The 22,505-nt window shown below is 43.3% G+C and overlaps 1 protein-coding gene across 6 annotated transcripts in view; it reads left to right on the top strand.

The window, feature by feature from the left end:
* The window catches only part of MAMDC2 (MAM domain containing 2), a 183,052-nt gene that overhangs the window by 15,419 nt on the left and 145,128 nt on the right, over positions 1–22,505 (top strand). For 2 of the 6 annotated variants that reach the window (XM_067744190.1, XM_067744193.1), the window contains exons 2-4: positions 2,755–2,899; positions 4,505–4,628; positions 4,967–5,083. In XM_067744190.1, the coding sequence (XP_067600291.1) occupies positions 2,897–2,899; positions 4,505–4,628; positions 4,967–5,083 (244 nt within the window). In that variant the 5' untranslated portion in view covers positions 2,755–2,896. Of the gene's footprint in view, positions 1–2,740; positions 2,900–4,241; positions 4,629–4,966; positions 5,084–22,505 lie in introns of those variants that run through there. The other 4 variants (XM_067744192.1, XM_067744194.1, XM_067744191.1 and 1 more) reach the window with 3 other exon arrangements.

The raw sequence follows: 22,505 nt of genomic DNA, 5'->3' as shown, positions 1-22,505 counted from the left end.
GGCAGGACAAGCCACAGAGCCTGGAATTCTTTTACCAGCTCATTTTCAGCCTGATGGTGTACATGTTCGTGTGTATGTGCGGAGAGAGAGACAATGCGAAAGGAAGGTAGCAAAACACTGAGGCTAGAGTGGGCATGAGAGGTAGAGGCGAGCCCAGACAGAGACCTACAAAGAGACAGAGACAAAACAGCGACGAGCAGTGGGATGTGCCAGGTTCTGTGAGAGGCGAGCCTCGTGCCCACAGAGACAGCAGGTTGCTCTGCCTGCCTGTGGTGTAGGCGGCCCTTGTGAGGAGAGACAGGTCTTCGCAAAGAGGAAGATTTTAGGGGCACTGCAGCATATGCCATCAAATTCCAGCTTCACACTGGCTGGACATGTGACCTTGAACAAGTTAAATGACCCTTCTGGTCCCGTTTCCTTGTCTGTAAGTGAAGATAACAGGGGTCTTCACCTGATAGGAACGTTGCATGGATTAAATGAGATAACACACATAGAGTGCCAGGCATGTGCTCGCTTGATGTATAACACTCTGTATGAGTTTCCTACGGCTGCTACAACACACTACCACAGACTGGCTGCTTTAAAACAACAGGATGTTATTCTCTCACAGTGGAGGCCAGAAGTCTGAAATCCAGGTGTCTGCAGGGCTACACTCCTCCAGGGCTCTAGGAGAGAATCTGTTCTTTGCCTCTTCCAGCTTCATTCTTTGCCTTGGGTCTGCATCACTCCAATCTCAGCCTCCCTCTTTACATTGCCTGTTACTTCTCTTCTCTCTCTTATAAGGACACTTGCCATTAATTTAGGACCCACCCCATAATCCAGGATGAACTCATCTAAAGATTCCTAATTTAATTACATCTGCATAGCCCTCTTTCCAAATAAGGTCACATCCACAAGTTCTGGGATATAAACATATCTTTTTGGGGGGCTACCATTTAACCCACTATACTACCTAATGTTTATTGAGTGCTTTCTAAAATCAGAACTTTATGTGCATTATTTGATTATTCAATTAAGCTACATCTTACGGAGAGAGGCCCAGGTAGTTCTTACCTTGGGGCCTCATGCTGTTTTCCCAAATGATGTGGCAGCGAACAGCCATGTGGCTTTGTGAAGTGTGTTGACACACATCATTTCTAGATTTTCCAGATTCCTTCCTTGGCCCTCTCCACATACAATATCCTTTCCCTTCCCTGTAAAATGTCTTCAGGAAAGAACTTGTCCCAGCTGCTGGGAGCGTTGTCATCAAACAGCCTTCAGCTGTTCGCCCCTTTGGGTTGGCCTCCGTGTAGAGAGCCACCTCATTGGAGCTCACTGTTCCAGTGTGGGCCACATCCAGTGACAGATGGAGGCAGCTGTACAAAGAGCCAGGCCATTTTAACCTAACATGGGGCAAGTTAAGTGGGCCATTTAAACTCCAGAGTTTCCTGTGGGGTCAGAAGGGGCTTCAAGGGACCTGACTGCATTGTCACTTCTCCCTGGACCCAATCCTGCTTCTTCCCACTCCCTTCCACAGGAGCTGATCCCAAGGGTGCCCCCTAGTGAACATTCTGTGCGCTAAACTCCAAGTCAGAGTCTGCTCTCCAGAGTCCCCAGTCTGTGCCAATGTGGAACGGTCATCTGTTCTTGGGATCATGCAATTATATGTGAAATAGAAATTTTACTCCAACTAATTCTTCACTTACATGTAATGATCCAGTTTCCCATAGGTGGCAATAAACGATGTCACCTTTAAGTATTAAATCGTATTTTTAAATTTTTGGAGATCTCTTTAGGGCTTTGAAGTTTTTCATTTTCCTAACACCTGGAACATGCAAATGAATCTAAGGCAACCCTAAAGCTTTGAAATACTCCATAGGTACCTGGGAAGAGGAGAACCGGTTCGATAGTTGCTGAAAATTTGTTTGGTTGAAAATAGTGTTTTGAAGTTTCAACTGGATTCATATCCATCTTTAAATTTTTAATTAAGTAATTTGATGAAATTCATCAGATATGTAGCACCATCTGTGAGCAAGAAATCAAAAAAGAAAGACAAAGGAGATAGGCTACTGTATCAGTTGGGAAAATAGGCTTTTGGAATAAAGCCAATCTGAGTTTGAATCTTGTCTCTACCACGTGCTGTCACTGAACTCTGCACTTCAGTTTCCCCATCTAATTAAATGGGGATAATAATGGTGCATACCCCATAGAGTCTTTGAGAAAATTAAATGAGATTATCTATCTAAAATGTTTATAATAGTAAACATGATCAATGTTTTTATTATTATTAGCTACTCCCTGAGGCAAAGCATATAAACACACACACTAAACAAATTTTAGATCATTTGAGCCACTGCCTACAGAAAACTCCTGAAACCTTGTCTAAACTTATTTTAAAAGGATCCAGGAGCTTTATTCTTATTAGAGAGAAGGCTTTCAAGTTTTCTCATCATGAAGATGACATCTGAGTCAAGACCTAGAGGTAGTGCCAGCATGAGTCCTGTGGCTCTCCCGGCAAGAGCATTTCAAACAGAGAGAACAGCCAGTGCGAAGTTCTGAGAGGACAGCTAGACTGTGTCTGAGGACCAGCCAGGAGGTCCATGTAGCTGGAGGGAAGTAAGCAGGGCAGAATAGGTCAGAGATATAAGTGGGTGGGGATAGGTTTTGTAGGACCTGGTAGGCCATTGTGAAGAGTCTGGATTCTGCTAAATGATTGATGGAGTTGTTAGGAGTCTGGAACCAAGGAGTGACATAGTCCGACTTCTCTGTCAAAAGGACGCCCTGACAACTGTGCTAAGAATGGAATGGAGGTGTGCAAGGCAGAAGCAGCAAGGAGACCACCTTTCGGAAACTACTGCAACATCCCCAGCAAACAGCAGTGGCGACTGGGATCAGGGCAGTCCTGTGGGCTTGGAGCATGGTCAGTACCTGCTATGTTTTGAATCCTGAACTGACAGAACTTGGTAATGTCCTGAGACGAAGAAAAGGGTCAAGGATAACACTTAAGTATTTTGTCCTGAGCAACTGGAAGGGAAAGGTTCCTTTAACTGAGATGAGGAAGATGCAGGGGAGAGACAGGTTTGGGACGGAATATGAGGTGTTCATGCTGGGACCTGTTAAGTATGAGATAGCTCTTAAGCATCCAAGTGAAAATGCTGAGGTGGCAGTGAGACAGAAGAGTCTGGAGGCAGCGGACCGTCTGGACTAGAAAAATATTTGGGAGATATCAGGTTTTAGCTGGTGTTTCAAACTATGAGACTGGATGAAATCACTGAGGAAGTGAGGAGAAAGGGAAACAGGAGCTGAAAGGATAGAACCTGGAGGCACCCTAGTATCCGGGGGTCAGAGACAGAAAAAGAAACAGCAAGGAGAAGAATGAAAGACAAGGAAAACACAGAGTCTGGAAACCAAGTGAAGGCATGTGAGCAGGGCTTTGATGGTTGAACAAGAGTTTGTTAGGCCAGTGGTCCTCAAAATGTGGTCCCAGACTAGCAGCATCAGCACCTGGAAACTTGTTAGGAATGTGCAGAATCTTGGACCACAGACCAGAACTACTGAATCAGAAACTCTGATCGTGGGCTTCTGATGTACCCTAAAATTTGAGAATCATTGCCCTAGGCATAACATTGCCTGCCCAATATAATAAAGAGCATTAAGAAGAACCCCCACCCCTATCACCACTTTCTTTACTGGAGGAGACTATTTTTAAAGACCCACTTAGTGCTCAAAGCAAATTTGTAGCCAATGGGTACTTCACCATAACCCCCTCCCTGACATCACTACCCCCATCCCAATTTAGAAACCTTCTACTAATTTATCATGGCTCTTTGGAGAGGAGGAATGCCCCCATTTCACCGGACAGAGGGAATGCTGAGCACCAGACATGCCAAACATTCCACTGCTAAATAAGGCGGGGGGGGGGGGGGGGGTGTTCCAAGGTTAGCGTTAACGGGCCATAAACGCTGAAACTCTTAGATGTAAAGCTTATTCCACCCAACCGTTCCCAAAATTTCCTCTAGGTTTTCCTAAGAGAATTCCACCCTCTTCCATTCTGGGGAGAAAAGGTTAAAATTAGGGCAAGCCCCGCAGGACTGGCATTCCAGATAGAGGGAGGCTGTCCCCAGAAATAAGCTGGTTCCCACTAGGATGGGCGGGGTGGGGCGGGGCGCCTCCAGTCCCAGTTCAGCCGAGGGGCTCCCGGGAGGCCTGCCCTCTCCAGTATCTGCCAGGGGTCTGGTCTCAAGCTTTAAAAATCTGAGCCGTGGCACTGCATCCCGACCTCTCCTCTCCCAGCCAGTTCTGGCTGGCTTTTCAAAAGTGTGCAGTTGTCTCCTCCCTGCCCAGCCCCATCCTCGCCCAGGACCAGCTGTGCGGCCGGCCGGCTTCACTTAGGACGCGAGCGCACCGAGCGGCGCTCACAGTTCAGGCACCTTCGGCTTTCCGCTCTGCTCGCGGGGCCGTTTTGCAAAGTTGGGCAGCTCCAAGCGCACGCTTTGCCTCCGACTTCTCCCTCCCCCGATTCCAGGCGCCCCCGCTTCCCACACTCCTTCCACCCGGAGCAGCCTGTCTCAGCGGGCTGGCGGCTCGCATCCCTGTCCAGTCTTCCTCCCCGACCATGCTGTTCGGCGGCGTCCTGCTGGCGGTGCAAGGTAAGGCCTGGATCCGGGGTGGGGGGGTTCCTCCGAGGGGCGCTCTCGTGACCCTCTCCCAATCCCGCAGCCCTGCTGATCGGGCTCGCGGTCCTAGGCTGGGCCATCCGAGGACGCCTACGGATCCATCTCCACAGCCGCTAACCTCCCTCCCCGAGCCCAGCGACCGCGCACGGGTCGCGCAGTGCAAGCGCCCTGGGCGGAGGCGGCAATACTGCCTCCCTCTCCCGTCCCCTCCCGCACCCCTTCTCACTATCACCAGGTGGTTCCCCAGGGTGCCCTGAGTTGGTGTAAACGCTCCTGAGACCGAGCCTGAACTGAAACCCGCTTTGTGCCAGCAGCCCTGCAGCTTGCCGGTGCCCTGGACCTGCCCGCGGGATCCTGCGCGTTCGAAGAGAGCACCTGCGACTTTGACTCGGTGTTCGAGTTCCTGCCATGGATTTTAAACGAGGAAGGTAAGGGGGTCAGGGCACAGGGGCCCAAGGTGAACTTTCCTTTTTTTCTGGTTGGCTCTTTCGCATGGGCAATGTTATCATCTTGGAGTTAAGTACTCTCAGGAGGAGAAGTGTGAGTCATGGATCATCTTTCCAACTCTCAGCTGTGCTGCATGGATGGCCAATGAAGAGATGGAGGCCTTTGTTTACCTGGCCTGTGGGTAGAGGCTCTGCGATTTTGCCCGCCCCCTCCCCCCACGGAAGGGAGAAAGGGGGCACAGCTGATGATTGTCTCGCACCAGCTGCGTGCCCTCTGCAGGTCAACAGCCTCTCTGGTCCGCAGTAGACACCTTGGTGAGCTGGGAAAGTTGGGTGAGGTTAGTTTTCTTCTCGTCCTGCAGAAATGGTGCCCTAACTCTGTGATGGGACCTCCGTGCTAAACCTCACATTTATGTTGTGCTTGACAGCGTTTTGTTGCATGACATCACCCTCATGTTATTGTTGTATTTATAATCCAGTACTTGGCGAAAGAGGATACCAAGTCCATGGCCATGTGCCTGAGGTCTCTCAGCTGGCTGGCATTGGTCATTGTCTTACTACTCATACCGTTCGGGTTCGAGTGACAGAGTTTAAATGTGGGCTCTTCAGATATAGCTTCTTGCCCTTCATTTATTTAGTAAAAAATAAGTAGTTCTCTAACTCCCAAGAGGAGGCACTTCTTTCCCTTATCTCTCACTTGTGCCACCCCATTAAGAAGCTTGATGCCCCAGGCCACTGGGACTGGGAAATAGCCTCCTTTAAAAAACACTGCAGCATAAAAGAGACCAGCTAACCTCCTTCCCAGGAATCTCAGTTGTCCTCAGGCCCCCAGATTATCTAAGCTCCCTGGAGAAGGTAGAGGTTCAGAACCCCTGCTTAGGATGTATGAACTGACATCACAGCTTTTCTGCCTTGGGCTTCTGTTTGGGGCTTTGCATATACTAGCTTCTCTGACATTGGCAGGGAGGTGATGTTAGCCCCATTTTACAGAGGAGGGACTCTCAGTCTTACAATATTCAAATGGCTGGCCCATGTCCCAAGCTACCAGTCAGTGGCCAGCTCTGAGCTGACTAGATCAGGGAAAAAACAGGAGGGAACTACTCAGTGGTAAGCTTTATTTATTGCCAACAATTGCCAAGTCTTTCCTACAGAGTACTTAGGGGTAGCTGGGAAAAATCAATTCATGATTTATCGTTTGAAGGATTCCTACCTTGCTGATTGCCTTAGGGAAGTCTCTTTCATCTCACCACCTTACCCCTTTCCCTGTTCTGGTTGTGTTTGAAGCATTTTGAGCAGTGGCCTGACCTGGACCACATGACTGGCTTTGGAGAGCATTATTCTCTAGCACAGTGCTTTAGCTGCATCAAAATTACCTGGTGGGTATGTCAGGACACAGGTTGCTGGGCCCCACCTCTGAGTTTCAGAGTCAGTGGGTCTGGGATGGGCCTGAAAATTTGCATATCTAACAAGTTCCCAGGTGATGCTGCTGGTCTGGAGATCACATTTTGAGAACCATTGACCTTTGAGAACCCCTACCTCTGCTGGTGGCCCTGTGCAGGGCTAGGACTAAGGTGAAAGAGCCCCTTGCATGACCCTGAGAGTGAAAACCTCCTTAAATCTTGTGCCCTAGACACCCCTCTTGCCTCGCCCTAGCCTGGCTCTGAGAAAAGGAAATCAACATCACCCCTTAATCCAGGAGCCTCAGTCCTGTGCCCCCATTGCCAGGCCTCTGTCAGGATGGTGGCCCCCTGGCAGCCTGCTCCTGGGTCAGTGGGCAGGCCACAGCTCGCTGCACTCAACTGCCACCCAGACCCGCAGGAAGTGCTCTCTGCTGAGTTGGCACCTCTGCACCAGTGGCAGTTAAACTGTGCCCCTCCAGGAAAACAGGACGATGCTTATAGGGAAAGGTGATTGTGGTTTATAGCAAAATGAAGACACTGTTGCTTTCCTCTTTGCTTTCTTTTTAACTTCTAACAGCCACAGCTTTCTGGCTCAGGGTTGGGGAAAGTTCATTCATTCTCCTCTGAGCATTCCCCGGGGAGCAGGCTGGTTAGGCTTCCATCCTTATGTATCACGTTTTTCGGAGGCCAGAACTTGGACATAACAGTCCACTCCAGAGGCACAGCGAGGTAGGGGTGTGGCAGCCACTGCTGCTGCCTGCTGAGAAGCCATCACTAAGAATTTCCGGCATAAACCCATTCCTAGGTTGGTAGATTAAAGACAATACAAGTGTCCCAGGCTGAAATCTGTTCACAAGCCTTTCTGCAAATTTACTTCATCTGGCTGCAAAAACCCTTTGAAACTGGTTCCATCCACCTCCGTGTATTGTATGGCGGCATAGAAAATTATAGGTTTCAGTGACTTTTGCCCACAAGTATTTGGAACGCAAATAGCACTTTCTAGATGTCCTTGGTCAGTAGGTTAATTTACAGTGGAGAGATCAATGCTAAAGCCCAGTGACGAGAGTTAAGTAGAGAAAAAAATCTGCCAATTAGAATTCCATTACAGGAGATTCAAATCGGGAGTCATTGTCTCAAAATATCTCCCAGCTGCCCCAAGTTGTATTTGAGGTCCACCCCTTTGGTTTACTTAGAGTATTAGGTCTCTAAGCCTCTCCAATTACAATTCCAATGTCCCTAGCTCATGGCCATTTTGAAATATGCTTGATTTCCACTGGGCACAAAATGGATGAGTTTTGACAAGGCGATGCATTGACTTGGGTTGCATACCATAGGGAGGGTACCCCCAGGGACAGAGGGTGGCACCAGAGCAGGTGACTGGGCACGGCAACCTAGCCTCGTCTACTTTCCAGTTTCTTGTTTTCTTGATTTACCTCCATGTTTTCGGTAGGATATTTTAATTTTCTCTCACTTGTCAAGGCAAGTGAGATTGTGTCAGAATCAAACTTTGAACTTGCATCTAAATTTTAGGTTTGAATTAAACCCTGGAAAGAAGAGATCTATTTTATCCTATAAAAATCTCCCTTATTCATTCATTTATCATCTAAAAAAATCTTTATTCATTCGCAGTTCAGAGAATATTGGAACCCCTTTGAAGTCGAGATTGTTGGTTCCATTTCCCCACTGCCAGCTGTGGGGGGCAGAAGCCCTCCGGCTGAGCATCCTTGGACACTGTAAAGTTGGCCTCACATCAGAATGGTCACGACGAGTCATCGGCTGGGTGTTGGCTTCATTCCAATCTTTGGACCCCTTGGTTTAGCATCTTTAAGCTGGCTCTATGAGGAAGTCATTGGAGGAACTGAGGGAGGGAGGGGGTAAAATCCAAACCCAGGTACTGCTCCTTAACTAGAACTTTGGAACCCTAAGCCACCCCAGAGAGAGAGGTGGATGTGGACGTGTCAGGTTAAGAGGAGGTAAAAAAGGAAATTCAAAGCACTTGTAGAGAAAGTATTTTTTTTTCTACAACAGTGGGGGTCAGTGTTTGAGGAATTGCCTAATACAGGAAGAATTTGGATGGTATTTGTACCCAGGAGCAAGTGATGGTATCTGAGGCAGGCTGGCCAGCTAGAAGTTCGGCATAACCAATGGGGGGCGGGTGGTAGAGTAGGCCGATATTTCAGTGTACGTACATGTGTGTGTCTCTTCCTGTCAACCTCCTTTCTTTACCCAAACCCCTTCCTTCTCTCTTAAGGACACTTTCAGTTACTTGGTCAGCTGAGTTTCACTTCTTCACTCAGTCATGTGCTAGTTATTAATACTGATAAATCCTGCCTGATATTTCTTGAGGCCCGGCTGGAGCCAGAAGTCTGGCCAGCATCCCCGGGGGCCTTCCTAGAGGAGGAGGACCAGTCCCCCCTTTCTGTGGGTTACAGCTCTCTTTCTGACTCAGCATCCCACCCTGACATCAGGAGTTCATCAGGCAATTCCCACCCTCTGGATCTGCTTAAACCTGCATCGCCTCTGCTTGTCGGTCTCTTGATGCCCTTTATGCAGAAACACAGCCCCCGTGTTGTGGAGAGGCTGAGAGCAGCACGAGTCTGGGGTGTTCCTCAGATGCCTCTCGGAGTAACAGTCGACCCCAGGAACTGGCCGAGTTCTTCCTGCAATGCCCTGTGGCGTTCCCCGGCCCGCCCTGGCTACTACTGATGTCAGGTTGAACCTGGCTCTTGTGAGCTGTGCCTGAGCGTGGCCTTGGTTCTGCCCTGGCTCTGCCTGGGATCCTAGATCCTAGAGCTGGGCCTTGGAGTTCATCCAGTGCAACCTCCTCATTTTACGGAGGCGTGCACTGGGGGCCAGACAGGCTCCCAGTCAGGGTCAATGACCAAGTCAGTGGCAGCCCTGGGGCAGGGCCTCATTTCCTCAGCTCCTCACCTTTCTTTCTTCTAGCATTGCTGCCTCTCCCAATGTCCCTGTCTTCACCAGCTCCTGGACCTTGACACTTTGGTGTGTTAGTTAAACTCTGCAACGTGTTAGAAACTCTTCATCAGACATCTAATTATATTTCATACATGTGGAAGAACATGGGTTCCAAAGGTGCAGTGCTTTGGGCCTACCAAACCCACAAAACACTATATTTTATGCCAGACCATGCATTTATTCACTCAGATGTGTAGGGATCTCACCTGCCTGCAATCTTTAGCATATAAAAGAGTGCCTGGCACATAGTAGATGCTCAACAAATATTTGTTGGATGAATGAATTTGCTGAAGGAATAACTTCAATATTGGATGATTAAAAAGTCCTTATGCGTTTCGTGTGTGCCCCTGGTTCATTCTGCCCTTTCAAAGGTAGTTCCTTAGCATAAGAAACAATGTAAGCCTAGTGGTTAATATGAACTCTAGAGTTGGACAGCTTGGATTAGAATCCAGGCTCTACCCTTATATGCTGTGTGGCTTTGGGCACATTATTTAACCCCTCTGTGTCTCAGTTTCCTTGGCTGTAAAATGGAGATAATTAAAGCACCTATCTCCTAAGATTGTTATGAAGACTAAATACATTAATATATTTAACACATAGTGAGCACTTTATACATGTAGCCTATTATTATTGTTACTCTTATTATTACTAGTTTTGTATTTTATCAAACATTATTTCTTCAATTCAGACAGCTTTCCAACACAGCTTCTGGATTGCTCAGGAGAAGGTATTTTTCTTTTCATTATAGTTTTGCCATTTGTTCTCTATTCCAACCAGAGGAAGAGCTTTCCTTTTCTTATTGTTTGGCTCTATCTTATTTATTTATTTAATAATTTAATCATCCGTTAGCCTCCTGGGCCATCTAAGTTTTGTGTGGCTGACTGAAGTGTGGATATAAAACAATAAGACTAAGTTTTGCACTTGGTTTACAGTCTCTCCCTATGACTTAGACCTTTTTCTCTATAAATTCTTAGTTTTTGTCAGGAATGCTTTGGTCCCTGCCCCAGCCTGTTCTTCCCTACTGATCTGTCCCACGGAGCTGGTGCCTCAGCATCTATCAAGTTCCATGCTGGTCCCTTCTAGCAGACCTCTGAACTCTCATCTCCTAAGCTCTTAGGCAGGTCCCTAACCCATGGCCTCCCCGTCAATCAATCTGAGTTCTTGGGTTCTCTTACCTGGCCCCTCCACTTGGGACTTAACCTACCTGGACTGGTAATCTCTGCCTGCTCCTCTCTGCTGTGACTCACTTCTCTGGATGTAGGCTCTGTCTGGCCTTCCTATCAAGGCCAACACCCAGTCTGGGTTCCTCCCTACTCAAATTAGAGTTGCTGAATGGGAAGTTGCTACCCAGCTCCTGGTCTGATCCCTGACAAGGCGCCCAGGATTTTTGGGATGTTTTCCTTCCCATAATTGCAGAAGTCAGCTGTGGTCACAATATATTGGGAGGAAAAAGTAATTTCTTGTCATAGGACTTTCTGCTTTCACTGTCATCTTCAAATCTCTTAGCATGCAGTCCCCAGGTTTTATGACTTACATTTTGGGATATGCTATTTATAAAAAATCCTGGTTCTTAAAATAGCAGAACCTATTTGGTAGGTCACCCCAGCAATAGTCCTACTTCTGTCTCTTGTTAAACAATGTTTGATTTTTAAGAATTTGAGTGAAACCTTTTTATGTTAATAGAAGTGATGGTCTTGATATATAAGCCCAGCAGGTAGCTGAACATGTGTTGGGCGTCTTTGCTTGTCAATCCTGATTTTTACTTCTACCAGTTATCCCACACACTCTTCCTCAATTTCTCTTATGCTTGTCTTAATCAATTCAGTCATATAAATGTATTCATGCATTCAGATCTAGGCTCTTGCAGCATTTGATTATATGTTTAATTTCATATATATGTAGGTATGTATATGAAATACCTACAGGAAGACGGTAGTACTTAACACAGAAGAACATATGGCTGGTGATAAACGAGGAAGTTTTAAGACCAAAGAACTTTCACAGTGTATCAGAAATTTCTATCATATCCGTTAGGCCATACCTAATTAAGGAAAGCATAATGTCATACCTAATATCAATAAAACATTCCTGACAAAAAATAGGAATTTATAGAGAAATTCTCACACCTGTGCATTAGGCCAATGGTTCTCAACCCTGACTGGACATTAAAATCACCTAAAAGTTTCTTTAAAAATAGTTGTGTCCAGCCCTACCCCAAGAGACTCTGATTTACTTGGCCAGACATGGGGCCAGACTTGGTGCTGTTAACAAATAGACATTAAGAAATGAACAGACCTGGTGTCGTTAACAAAGAGACACTAAGAAATGAACCAACTCCCTAGGCGATTCCAACATGCAGCCAGGGTTGAGGGCAGTGATTAGAAGAATGGCCAACTGCCCTCATCTCCCCGCAACCAGATGTAAAAAGAAGGAACGTCCTCTTATTAAGGATCCTTTAATGATTACCAATTGCCAACATGGTAAAGTGCAAACTGCCTAGCTTGGCACACAAGGTCCTTCGTGATTTGCCCCCAGCTGTATTTCTACTCTTCCCTCCCATTAATCCCCAGCGTGCTGTTCATTCAACATGCTCTTTACTTTCTTGCCTCCCCGCTCTATTTGTGCTGTTCTCTACGTCTGTATTATCCTGCTTTTCCATTCCCCTGCCCCATCCCAGCCTATTTAAATCTATCCGTGCTTTAACGTAGGGCTCTTTTTTGAAACATTCCCTGATTTTCCCAAGTAAATGAACCTCTCCCTTTCCTCTTTGTCCTCCCTTCCCATGGCTCTCTTCACGTTCCACCATGTAAATCTTCTTAGTGTCTCCTTATCGGCGTCGCCACCTCTTCACCTCATCAGAGTGTTACGCTGTAAGAACAGGGATCACATGCTTCCCGCAACACCTGACAGACAGTGTGTGGTACAAACAAACATTCTGGATTTAATCAATCTCTAAAGCCCTTATTGAGATTGATTTAAAAAGAAAAAAAACAAAACAAAACTTGACATTTTCCCCTGTAGTGAAAGAGGTTGTGTTTAAAAATCCTTCCTACCATAGGACTTCAAAGACTTTGGAGGCTTCTGTTGTAATTTTCAGATATAACAGTGAAGCCGTAGTTCAGCTTGCCTCACCAATGTGTGATTTGTTTCATCCCCGACATACCCATGGGCAAATAGCCCTTGGATTATTTACCCATCAGGGCTGCCCGAATCCCTTGATCCTCTGCCATCACAAACAATCATAAAGCAGCCTTGAGAGTGACACTGATGGGTCTAAAAAGTATTTTTTGCAAAAGATGAACAGACTTTGAACTAGCTGTTGAGAGCTGTTGTTTCTAAGGAACTCAAGTGCGAGACATCAGTATAGTACCCACCCTGATGGGATATTTGTCTGCTCCTGGAAGCAGCTCTTGCATACTGTGGTGACTTATGGAGAAACCAAAGGATTAGGTTTATGATTCAGTGTTATCTGCCAGAATATTTGCTTTTTCTACTTTCTGAGACATTTATCTGTGTTTTGGGGGATCCTAAGGTTTAGAATAAAATAATAAACCAAAACAAGTGGTATCATGCCATAATGTCATAGTATCATGAATGAATCATATGTTTTACAGAAAAAGTTTCTAAAGAATATTAAAGCAGAAACTAACACACCATTGTAAAGCAATTATATTCCAATAAAGATGTTTAAAAAAAAAAGAATATTCATTCTATCAACACACATTTGAGTTCCCACTACCCATCAGGCACTATATTAGTTGTTGGAGTACAGAGAGTGCATGAAATACATACACAGTCATGGTCCCTGACCTTTGTAGTCACCATAGACCAACAGGAAGAAACATAAATCTGTAATTATGGTAGAGAGAAAAGGAATTGTATACTAGCCCAGGAGTTTCATTGCAAACTGCATAAGTAGGCTGTTTAAATTAAGCAGAAAAGAAATTTATTGGAAGGGTATTAATTAGCTCTCAGAATCAGAAGGAAGTCTAGAGAGCTATATTTGGGCAAGGGTAAAGAGATACATATTGTAGGCAAAATCCTACTGGAGGAGCCATTTGTGGACTTTACCACTAGATATTTGTTACTGCGCTTCTGGGCCTGCCTGTTCGTTATTCTGTAGACAATGAGTAGTGATATTGCTTGCTCTCCAGTCCAGTAGCTGAGAAGAGGATTGATTTGAGGAAGATTGGCAATGGAGAGGCTAGTTAGGGAACTGTGCAGTGGTCTAGCTAAGAGATGATGAGGGCTTGAAATAGGACAAGGGGAGTAAGGTAAAAGGGAGAGAGTAAATAAAACACCAGAAAGGGGACTAAATTGACAGGACTTGCTAATTGATTGGGCGGGAGTAACGAGTCAGGGAAAGTGACTCCCAGATTTCTAGTTTGGACAGCTGTTTGTTTGAGGGTGTCAACAGTTGAGAGAATTTCAAACTGAAAATTATGTTAGGGTAGAAGAAGTTGTGTTCAGTTCTGAGTTACCTGGGAAACATCCAGGTGGAGGTTTCCAGCAGGACTTTGATGTAGGAAGCTGAAGGTCAGGTACAGTCTGGGTAGTACTATGGCTGTGGGAATCCTTAGCATAAAGACAGTGGTTGAAATCTTGAGAAGAGGTAAGATCACCCAAAGAGAATGTATAAAGTGGTAACAGCAGGAAGCTGAGGGTGGAGCCTTAAATTTATGTTTAAGGATTAGGCATAGGAAGGAGATGGTGGAATAAATGAAATAGAAGGAACTAGACATAGAGGAGGAGGAGAATTAGGAAAGTGCAGGGCCTCAGAAGCCAAAGGACTTAGGAGTTTCTAAAGCAGAGAGGTGGGCACAGTATGTTTGAAATGACAATTAGGTGCTTGAATGAGCGCAGTGTCAGTGAAATGATGAGGACAGACCCCGAATGCCCTGGTGGAAGAATGAAGGGAGAATGTAAACAGTTAGCAGAGTTCTCAGTAAGTTCAGATGTTCTCTCTTTCTCAGAGAGAGGTTCGACCATACCTCTAAAGAAACTTGAGATGAAAGAGTTTTTGTTTTGTTGGTTTTTTGTTTTTTTTTTTTTAGGAAGGGGAGACTTGAGCTTGTTTTTGAAGTGAGAGGAAGGGATCAGTAAAGAAAGAAGATTCAGGAGACAGGGGGGCTCTAGCTCTGCACTAGAACCAATTTCCACTTTGACGATTCAGAAACCTCAAGAAAATACCGATTTCTTGGACTCACATAACCCAAGATCCCTCCATTGAGTGGCTCAATAACACTTGTGTCAACTTCAAAATGTGTGAAATTTTATTTCTACTGTAAATGCAGAGGATGTAGGAGATTGGGCTGAATCTGTGGTAATTAGGATGCATCCTAGAATATACTTACCAAAAAGCAAAACCAAACCTTTTATAGGCTACAGGAGAATGTTTAGGTATAAGGAAACTTTAACAGCATAGCATATTCTGTTTCTGTTATAGGAATAGTTCCCAGCGAGAACTGTGAAGTAAAACCTAGTGAAATAGTTACACAATATAGCTTCCTGTGCAGCCATGGTGTGTGACCCATAGGTGGCCTTTCATGGTACCTGTCGAGTACATTTATCGTCATTGTCTGTAACCTTCACAACAGTCAACAGTCCTGGAGGTGGTTTTTATCAACATCAACACAAAGAGTCAGGATATGGACTGAAGCATATGTGGCTCCAAAGATTTGAGCTTCACTGGGCCCTAGGCTCCTTCCCATCAGAGAGTAAGTTGTCACCTTCATACTTCCAGAGGTCATCACCGAGGAAGACAGACCTGCAAGATTTATGCTTCCCTAGAGGTGGTGGGAAACCTCTGCAAAATACTGATGGTGTCCCAATATTCCAACTCCTGCCCCGGGGTTCCAGGCCCCAGATACAACCAGCATGCCTGCCATGTGGTGGAAAGCCTTTGGAACCACGCAAGCATCAAGCCAAGATAGGGAAATATACTTCTACTTATTTTTTCCATAACAGATTAAAGTTTACTCTTGGAACCATTTGAAGGATTCTCTTCTCAGTCCTCAGCATTATCTTGGCAGAGAACTTTAGGGAAAATTTACAGCTTGACCTAAAATGCTTTGGCAGTCTTAAGGAATACTCCTAAACTTCGAATTCATCCATTCGTACTGTGAACGAATTAAAAGAGTACACAGATAAATGTGTTTTTGCAAACCAGTTGCCCTACTACACGAGCAGTTTGGTACTCACTCATTCCATTACTCCTAACAGAATGGCAGTGTTGCTATCCAGCAACATTATATAATATTGTGATATATAACTTAGCTCTATGCTCAGAGAAATTTCCATTCCTTATTTGAAAAACTTTTGCCTCACTGCCAAAGAGAGCTGAAGTGTTATTTGGGGCCACATTTGTAAGGAAGATGACTTTAATATGCTTTAACTTCACCAAGAAGATGCCTTCTTTGCTCACCAATATTTTATGACTAAGACCATATTGTCTGATACCATAACTTAATAAGTTTTCTTTTTTAAGCTTCTGCAGATTTCTTTTAATTTTGTGACTTTATGAAAAATGGGTAATAGACTAGAGTGTGTTTAAAGTGTATTGTGACTCTGCATTAGCCCATTTTAAAATATAAGCTTTATGGAAAGCTTTTGATTTTCCACTACAAATCCTGAAAATTGGGAATACGCATCTGAAAACATTTTCCCTTTTCCACAAATTCGGATGAGGAAAATGTGAGTTACACATTAGTACCGTTTTTGTTTTTTTTTGAGAATCAGCACTGAAGAGCAGACCCTTTTGTTTTTTGTTTGTTTTTTTTTAAATCTGTAGCCTTTGTTTAATTCACAGTTTCTTATATTTAAAGGATCATGGGTATTTTAGGTAAAATCTATTAATGTCCTGAAAACATTTTGGCTTTTTGAGAAATCCTGTCTTACAGAGGAGTATTCATCAGACACAATCCCTTCTACAGGAATAACCTACCGTAGGAGACCAAAATATAGGTAATAAAATATTATGCCCTTTTGTTAGTGCACTCAGATCCAAGAAGCAGGATTAAAAAGTCTCTAAAACCCATGTGTATATACTTGGAATTTTATCTCTTCATTCTGCCTCTATCTGCACACCTATTCCAAGAAATAACCGAGTTCTTCACAGTTTGATGTTTGTCTGGGACTCGTTAATTAGATATAACAATTGCTGATATTCTTGTTTTACTCATTGTCTTTTTTCTGAGTTATGATCTGTCCATTCAGTTCAAAGCGCATCTACTTCTTTGGTCCTCTGAACCAAAATTCACATTACCATACACTAATTCCATGTTAAATTCCATGGTCAATATCCCTGCTGGTATAATTTCAGTCACATTGATAAGAAATCATTCATTCAGGAGGTAGAAGCAGTTTGCAGGTATATACATTGCCAGAGTTAATCAGGTGATAATTTTGTATATCAAGTTATTATATACAAACGTTATTATTAACAGTAAGGGACAGAGCTGGAACTCAAAGCTAAACTGTCCAACCCTATTTTCCAAGTGACACTGATCTATTTTTATAAAACATCACTCTGCATTACAGAGTACTTATTATTAGAAACTGAGTTTCTTGGGAAAAAAAGTCAGCCAAATCTTCCAACAAAAGTCATTATAACATACAAGCATTTACTAAAGAAGTGACTTCTCAAAAATTTCTTGTCACTTACTACTAGCTTAGAGCATATACTTTCTAATGGTGGTAAAATATTTATTAGTTTCACGTATCTTTGTCTTGTAAATACAGTTCTATACATAGAAAAGTGAACAAATTATTTTAAAATATTCAGTATTCTATTTGGTGATTTTAGAATAGATTTTTTAACATCTTTATTGGAGTATAATTGCTTTACAATGGTGTGTTAGTTTCTGCTTTATAACAAAGTAAATCAGTTATACATATACATATGTCCCCATATCTCTTCCCTCTTGCATCTCCCTCCCTCCCTCCCACCCTCCCTATCCCACCCCACTAGGTAGTCAAAAAGCACTGAGCTGATTTCCCTGTGCTATGCGGCTGCTTGCCACTAGCTATCTATTTTACGTTTGGTAGTGTATATATGTCCATGCCATTCTCTCACTTTGTCCCAGCTTACCCTTCCCCCTCTCTGTATCCTCAAGTCCATTCTCTAGTAGGTCTGCATCTTTATTCCCGTCTTGCCCCTAGGTTCTTCTGAACAAATTTTTTTCTTTTTTTTTTTTATAGATCCCATATATATGTGTTAGCGTACAGTATTTGTTTTTCTCTTTCTGACTTACTTCACTCTGTATCACAGTCTCTGGGTCCATCCGCCTCACTACAAATAATTCAGTTTCATTCCTTTTTATGGCTGAGTAATATTCCATTGTATATATGTGCCACATCTTCTTCATCCATTAATCTGTCGATGGACACTTAGGTTGCTTCCATGTCCTGGCTATTGTAAATAGAGCTGCAATGAACATTGTGGTACATGACTCTTTTTGAATTATGGTTTTCCCAGGGTATATGCCCAGTAGTGGGATTGCTGGATCATATGATAATTCTCTTTTCAGTTTTTTAAGGAACCTCCATACTGTTCTCCATAGTGGCTGTATCAATTTACATTCCCACCAACAGTGCAAGAGGGTTCCCTTTTCTCCACACCCTCTCCAGCATTTATTGTTTGTAGATTTTTTTTTTTTCTGCAGTATGTGGGCCTCTCACTGCTGCGGCCTCTCCCGCTGCGGAGCACAGGCTCAAGACGCGCAGGCCCAGCGGCCACGGCCCACGGGCCCAGCAGCTCCGTGGCACGCGGGATCCTCCCAGACCGGGGCACGAACCCGCGTCCCCCGCACCAGCAGGCGGACTCTCAACCACTGCGCCACCAGGGAAGCCCATTTGTAGATTTTTTGATGATGGCCATTCTGACCGGTGTGAGATGATATCTCATTGGAGTTTTGATTTGCATTTTTCTAATGATTTACATTGTTGAGCATTCTTTCATGTGTTTGTTGGCAATCTGTATATCTTCTTTGGAGAAATGTCTATTTAGGTATTCTGCCCATTTTTGGATTGGGTTGTTCGTTTTTTTGATATTGAGCTGCATGAGTTGCTTATATGTTTTGGAGATTAATCCTTTGTCAGTTGCTTAATTTGCAAATATATTCTCCCATTCTGAGTGTTGTCTTTTCACCTTGTTTATGGTTTCCTTTGCTGTGCAAAAGCTTTTAAGTTTCATTAGGTCCCAGTTGTTTGTTTTTATTTCCATTTCTCTAGGAGGTGGGTCAAAAAGGATCTTGCTGTGATTTATGTCATAGAGTGTTCTGCCTATGTTTTCCTCTAAGAGTTTGATGGTGTCTGGCCTTACATTTAGGTCTTTAATCCATTTTGAGTTTATTTTTGTGTTTGGTGTTAGGGAGTGTTGTAATTTCATTCTTTTAAATGTACCTGTCTAGTTTTCCCAGCACCACTTATTGAAGAAGCTGTCTTTTCTCCACTGTATATTGTTGCCTCCTTTATCAAAGATAAGGTGACCATATGTGCGTGGGTTTATCTCTGGACTTTCTATCCTGTTCCATTGATCTATATTTCTGTTTTTGTGCCAGTACCATACTGTCTTGATTACTGTAGCTTTGTAGTATAGTGTGGAGTCAGGGAGCCTGATTCCTTCGGCTCCATTTTTCATTCTCAAATTGCTTTGGCTATTCGGGGTCTTTTGTGTTTCCATACAAATTGTGAAATTTTTTGTTCTAGTTCTGTGAAAAATGTCAGTGGTAGTTTGATAGGGATTGCATTGAATCTGTTGATTGCTTTGGGTAGTACAGTCATTTTCACATTGTTGATTGTTCCAATCCAAGAACATGGTATATCTCTCCATCTATTTGTATCATCTTTAATTTCTTTCATCAGTGTCTTATAATTTTCTGCATAAAGGTCTTTTATCTCCTTAGGTAGGTTTATTCCTAGATATTTTATTCTTTTTGTTACAATGGTAAATGGGAGTGTTTTCTTAATTTCACTTTAAGATGTTTCATCATTAGTGTGTAGGAATGCAAGAGATTTCTGTGCATTAATTTTGTATCCTGCTACTTTACCAAATTCATTGATTAGCTCTAGTAGTTTTCTGGTAGCATCTTTAGGATTCTCTATGTATAGTATCATGTCACCTGCAAACAGTGACACCTTTACTTCTTCTTTTCCAATCTGGATTCCTTTTATTTCTTTCTCTTCTCTGATTGCTGTGGCTAAAACTTCCAAAACTATGTTGAACAATAGTCGTGAGAGTGGGCAACCTTGTCTTGTTCCTGATCTTAGTGGAAATGGTTTCAGTTTTTCACCATTGAGGACGATGTTTGTTGTGGGTTTGTCATATATGGCCTTCATTAAGTTTAGGAAAATTCCCTCTATGCCTACTTTCTGCAGGGTTTTTATCATAAACAGGTGTTGAATTTTGTCAAAAGTTTTCTCTGCATCTATTGAGATGATCATTTGATTTTTCTCCTTCAGTTTGTCAATATGGTATATCACATTGATTGATTTGCATATATTGAAGAATCCTTGCATTCCTGGGATAAACCCCACTTGATCATAGTGTATGATCCTTTTAATGTGCTGTTGGATTCTGTTTGCTAGTATTTTGTTGAGGATTTTTTTTTTTTTTTTTTTTTTTGGTATGCGGCCCTCTGACTGTTGTGGCATCTGCCATTGTGGAGCACAGGCTCCAGACTTGCAGGCTCAACGGCCATGGCTCACGGGTGTAGCCACTCCGCAGCATGTGGGATCTTCCCAGACCGGGGCGGCAGGCAGACTCTCAACCACTGCGCCACCAGGGAAGCCCTTGTTGAGAATTTTTGCATATATGTTCATCAGTGATATTGGCCTGTAGTTTTCTTTCTTTGTGACGTCTTTGTCTGGTTTTGGTATCCGGGTGATGGTGGACTTGTAGAATGAGTTTGGGAGTGTTCCTCCCTCTGCTATATTTTAGAAGCGTTAGAGAAGGATAGGTGTTAGCTCTTCTCTAAATGCTTTGCCTGTGAAGCCATCTGGTCCTGGGCTTTTGTTGGTTGTAAGATTTTTTTTGTGTGTGTGTGGTATGCGGGCCTCTCACTGTCGTGGCCTCTCCCCTTGCGGAGCACAGGCTCCGGAAGCGCAGGCTCAGCAGCCATGGCTCATGGACCCAGCCGCTCCGTGGCATGTGGGATCCTCCCGGACTGGGGCACAAACCCGCGTCCCCTGCATCAGCAGGTTGACTCTCAACCACTGCACCACCAGGGAAGCCCTGTTGTAAGATTTTTAATCACAGTTTCAATTTCAGTGCTTTTGATTGCTCTGTTCATATTTCCTGTTTCTTCCTGGTTCAGTCTTGGAAGGTTGTGCATTTCTAAGGATTTGTCCATTTCTTCCAGGTTGTCCATTTTATTGGCATATAACAGTGCCAGTTGTTACTTCTCCTTTTTTATTTCAAATTCTATTGATTTGAGTCTTCTCCCTTTTTTTCTTGATGAGTCTGGCTAATGGTTTATCAATTTTGTTTATATTCTCAAAGAACCAGCTTTTAGTTTCATTGATCTTTGCTACCATTTCCTTCATTTCTTTTTCATTTCTTTCTGATCTGATCTTTATTATTTCTTTCCTTCTGCTAAGTTTGGGTTTTTTTTCTTCTTCTTTCTCTAATTGCTTTAGGTGTAAGGTTAGGTTGTTTATTTGAGATGTTTCTTGTTTCTTGAGGTAGGATTGTATTGCTATAGCCTCCCTCTTAGAACTGCTTTTGCTGCATCCCATAGGTTTTGGGTCATTGTGTTTTCATTGTCATTTGTTTCTAGGTATTTTTTGATTTCCTCTTTGCTTTCTTCAGTGATCTCTTGGTTACTAAGTGGTGTGTTGTTTAGCCTCCCTGTGTTTGTATTTCTTACAGATTTTTTCCTGTAATTGATATCTAGTCTCATAGCGTTGTGGTCAGAAAAGATACTTGATACGTATTCAATTTTCTTAAATTTACCAACGCTTGATTTGTGACCCAAGATTTGATCTATCCTGGAGAATGTTCCATGAGCACTTGAGAAGAATGCGTGTTCTGTTGTTTTAGGATGGAATGTCCTATAAATATCAATTAAGTTCATCTCGTTTAATGTATCATTTAAAGCTTGTGTTTCCTTATTTGTTTTCATTTTGGATGATCTGTCCATTGGTGAAAGTGGGGTGTTAAAGTCCCCTACTATGATTGTGTTACAGTCAATTTCCCCTTTTATGGCTGTTAGTATTTGCCTTATGTATTGAGATGCTCCTGTGTTGGGTGCATAAATATTTACAATTGTTATATCTTCTTCTTGGATTGATCCCTTGATCATTATATAGTGTCCTTCTTTGTCTCTTGTATTAGTCTTTGTTTTAAAGTCTATTTTGTCTGATATGAGAATTGCTATTCCAACTTTCTTTTGATTTCCATTTGCATGGAATATCTTTTTCCATCCCCTCACTTTCAGTCTGTATGTTCCCTAGGTCTGAAGTGGGTCTTTTGTAGACAGTGTATATACAGGTCTTGCTTTTGTATCCATTCTGCCAGTCTGTGTCTTTTGGTTGGAGCATTTAATCCATTTACATTTAAGGTAATTATTGATATGTATGTTCCTATTACCATTTTCTTAATTGTTTTGGGTTTATTATTGTAGGTCTTTTCCTTCTCTTGTGTTTCCTGCCTAGAGAAGTTCCTTTAGCATTTGTTGTAAAGCTGGTTTGGTGGTGCTGAATTCTCTTAGCTTTTGCTTGTCTGTAAAAGTTTTAATTTCTTCGTCAAACCTGAAAGAGATCCTTGCTGGGTAGAGTAATCTTGGTTGTAGGTTTTTCTCCTTCATCATTTTAATTATGTCCTGCCACTTCCTTCTGGCTTGCAGAGTTTCTGCTGAAAGATCAGCTGTTAACCTTATGGGGATTCCCTTTTGTGTTATTTGTTGTTTTTCCCTTGCTGCTTTTAATAATATTTGTTCTTTGTATTTAATTTTTGATAGTTTGATTACTATGTGTCTTGACATGTTTCTCCTTGGATTGATCCATATGGGACTCTCTGTGCTTCCTGG

The sequence above is a fragment of the Pseudorca crassidens genome, chromosome 7 (genome assembly GCF_039906515.1).
Source record: "Pseudorca crassidens isolate mPseCra1 chromosome 7, mPseCra1.hap1, whole genome shotgun sequence".
Lineage (NCBI taxonomy): Eukaryota > Metazoa > Chordata > Mammalia > Artiodactyla > Delphinidae > Pseudorca > Pseudorca crassidens.
The sequence above is the reverse complement of the archived record's forward strand: the minus strand, read 5'-3'. Positions and strand labels throughout refer to the sequence as shown.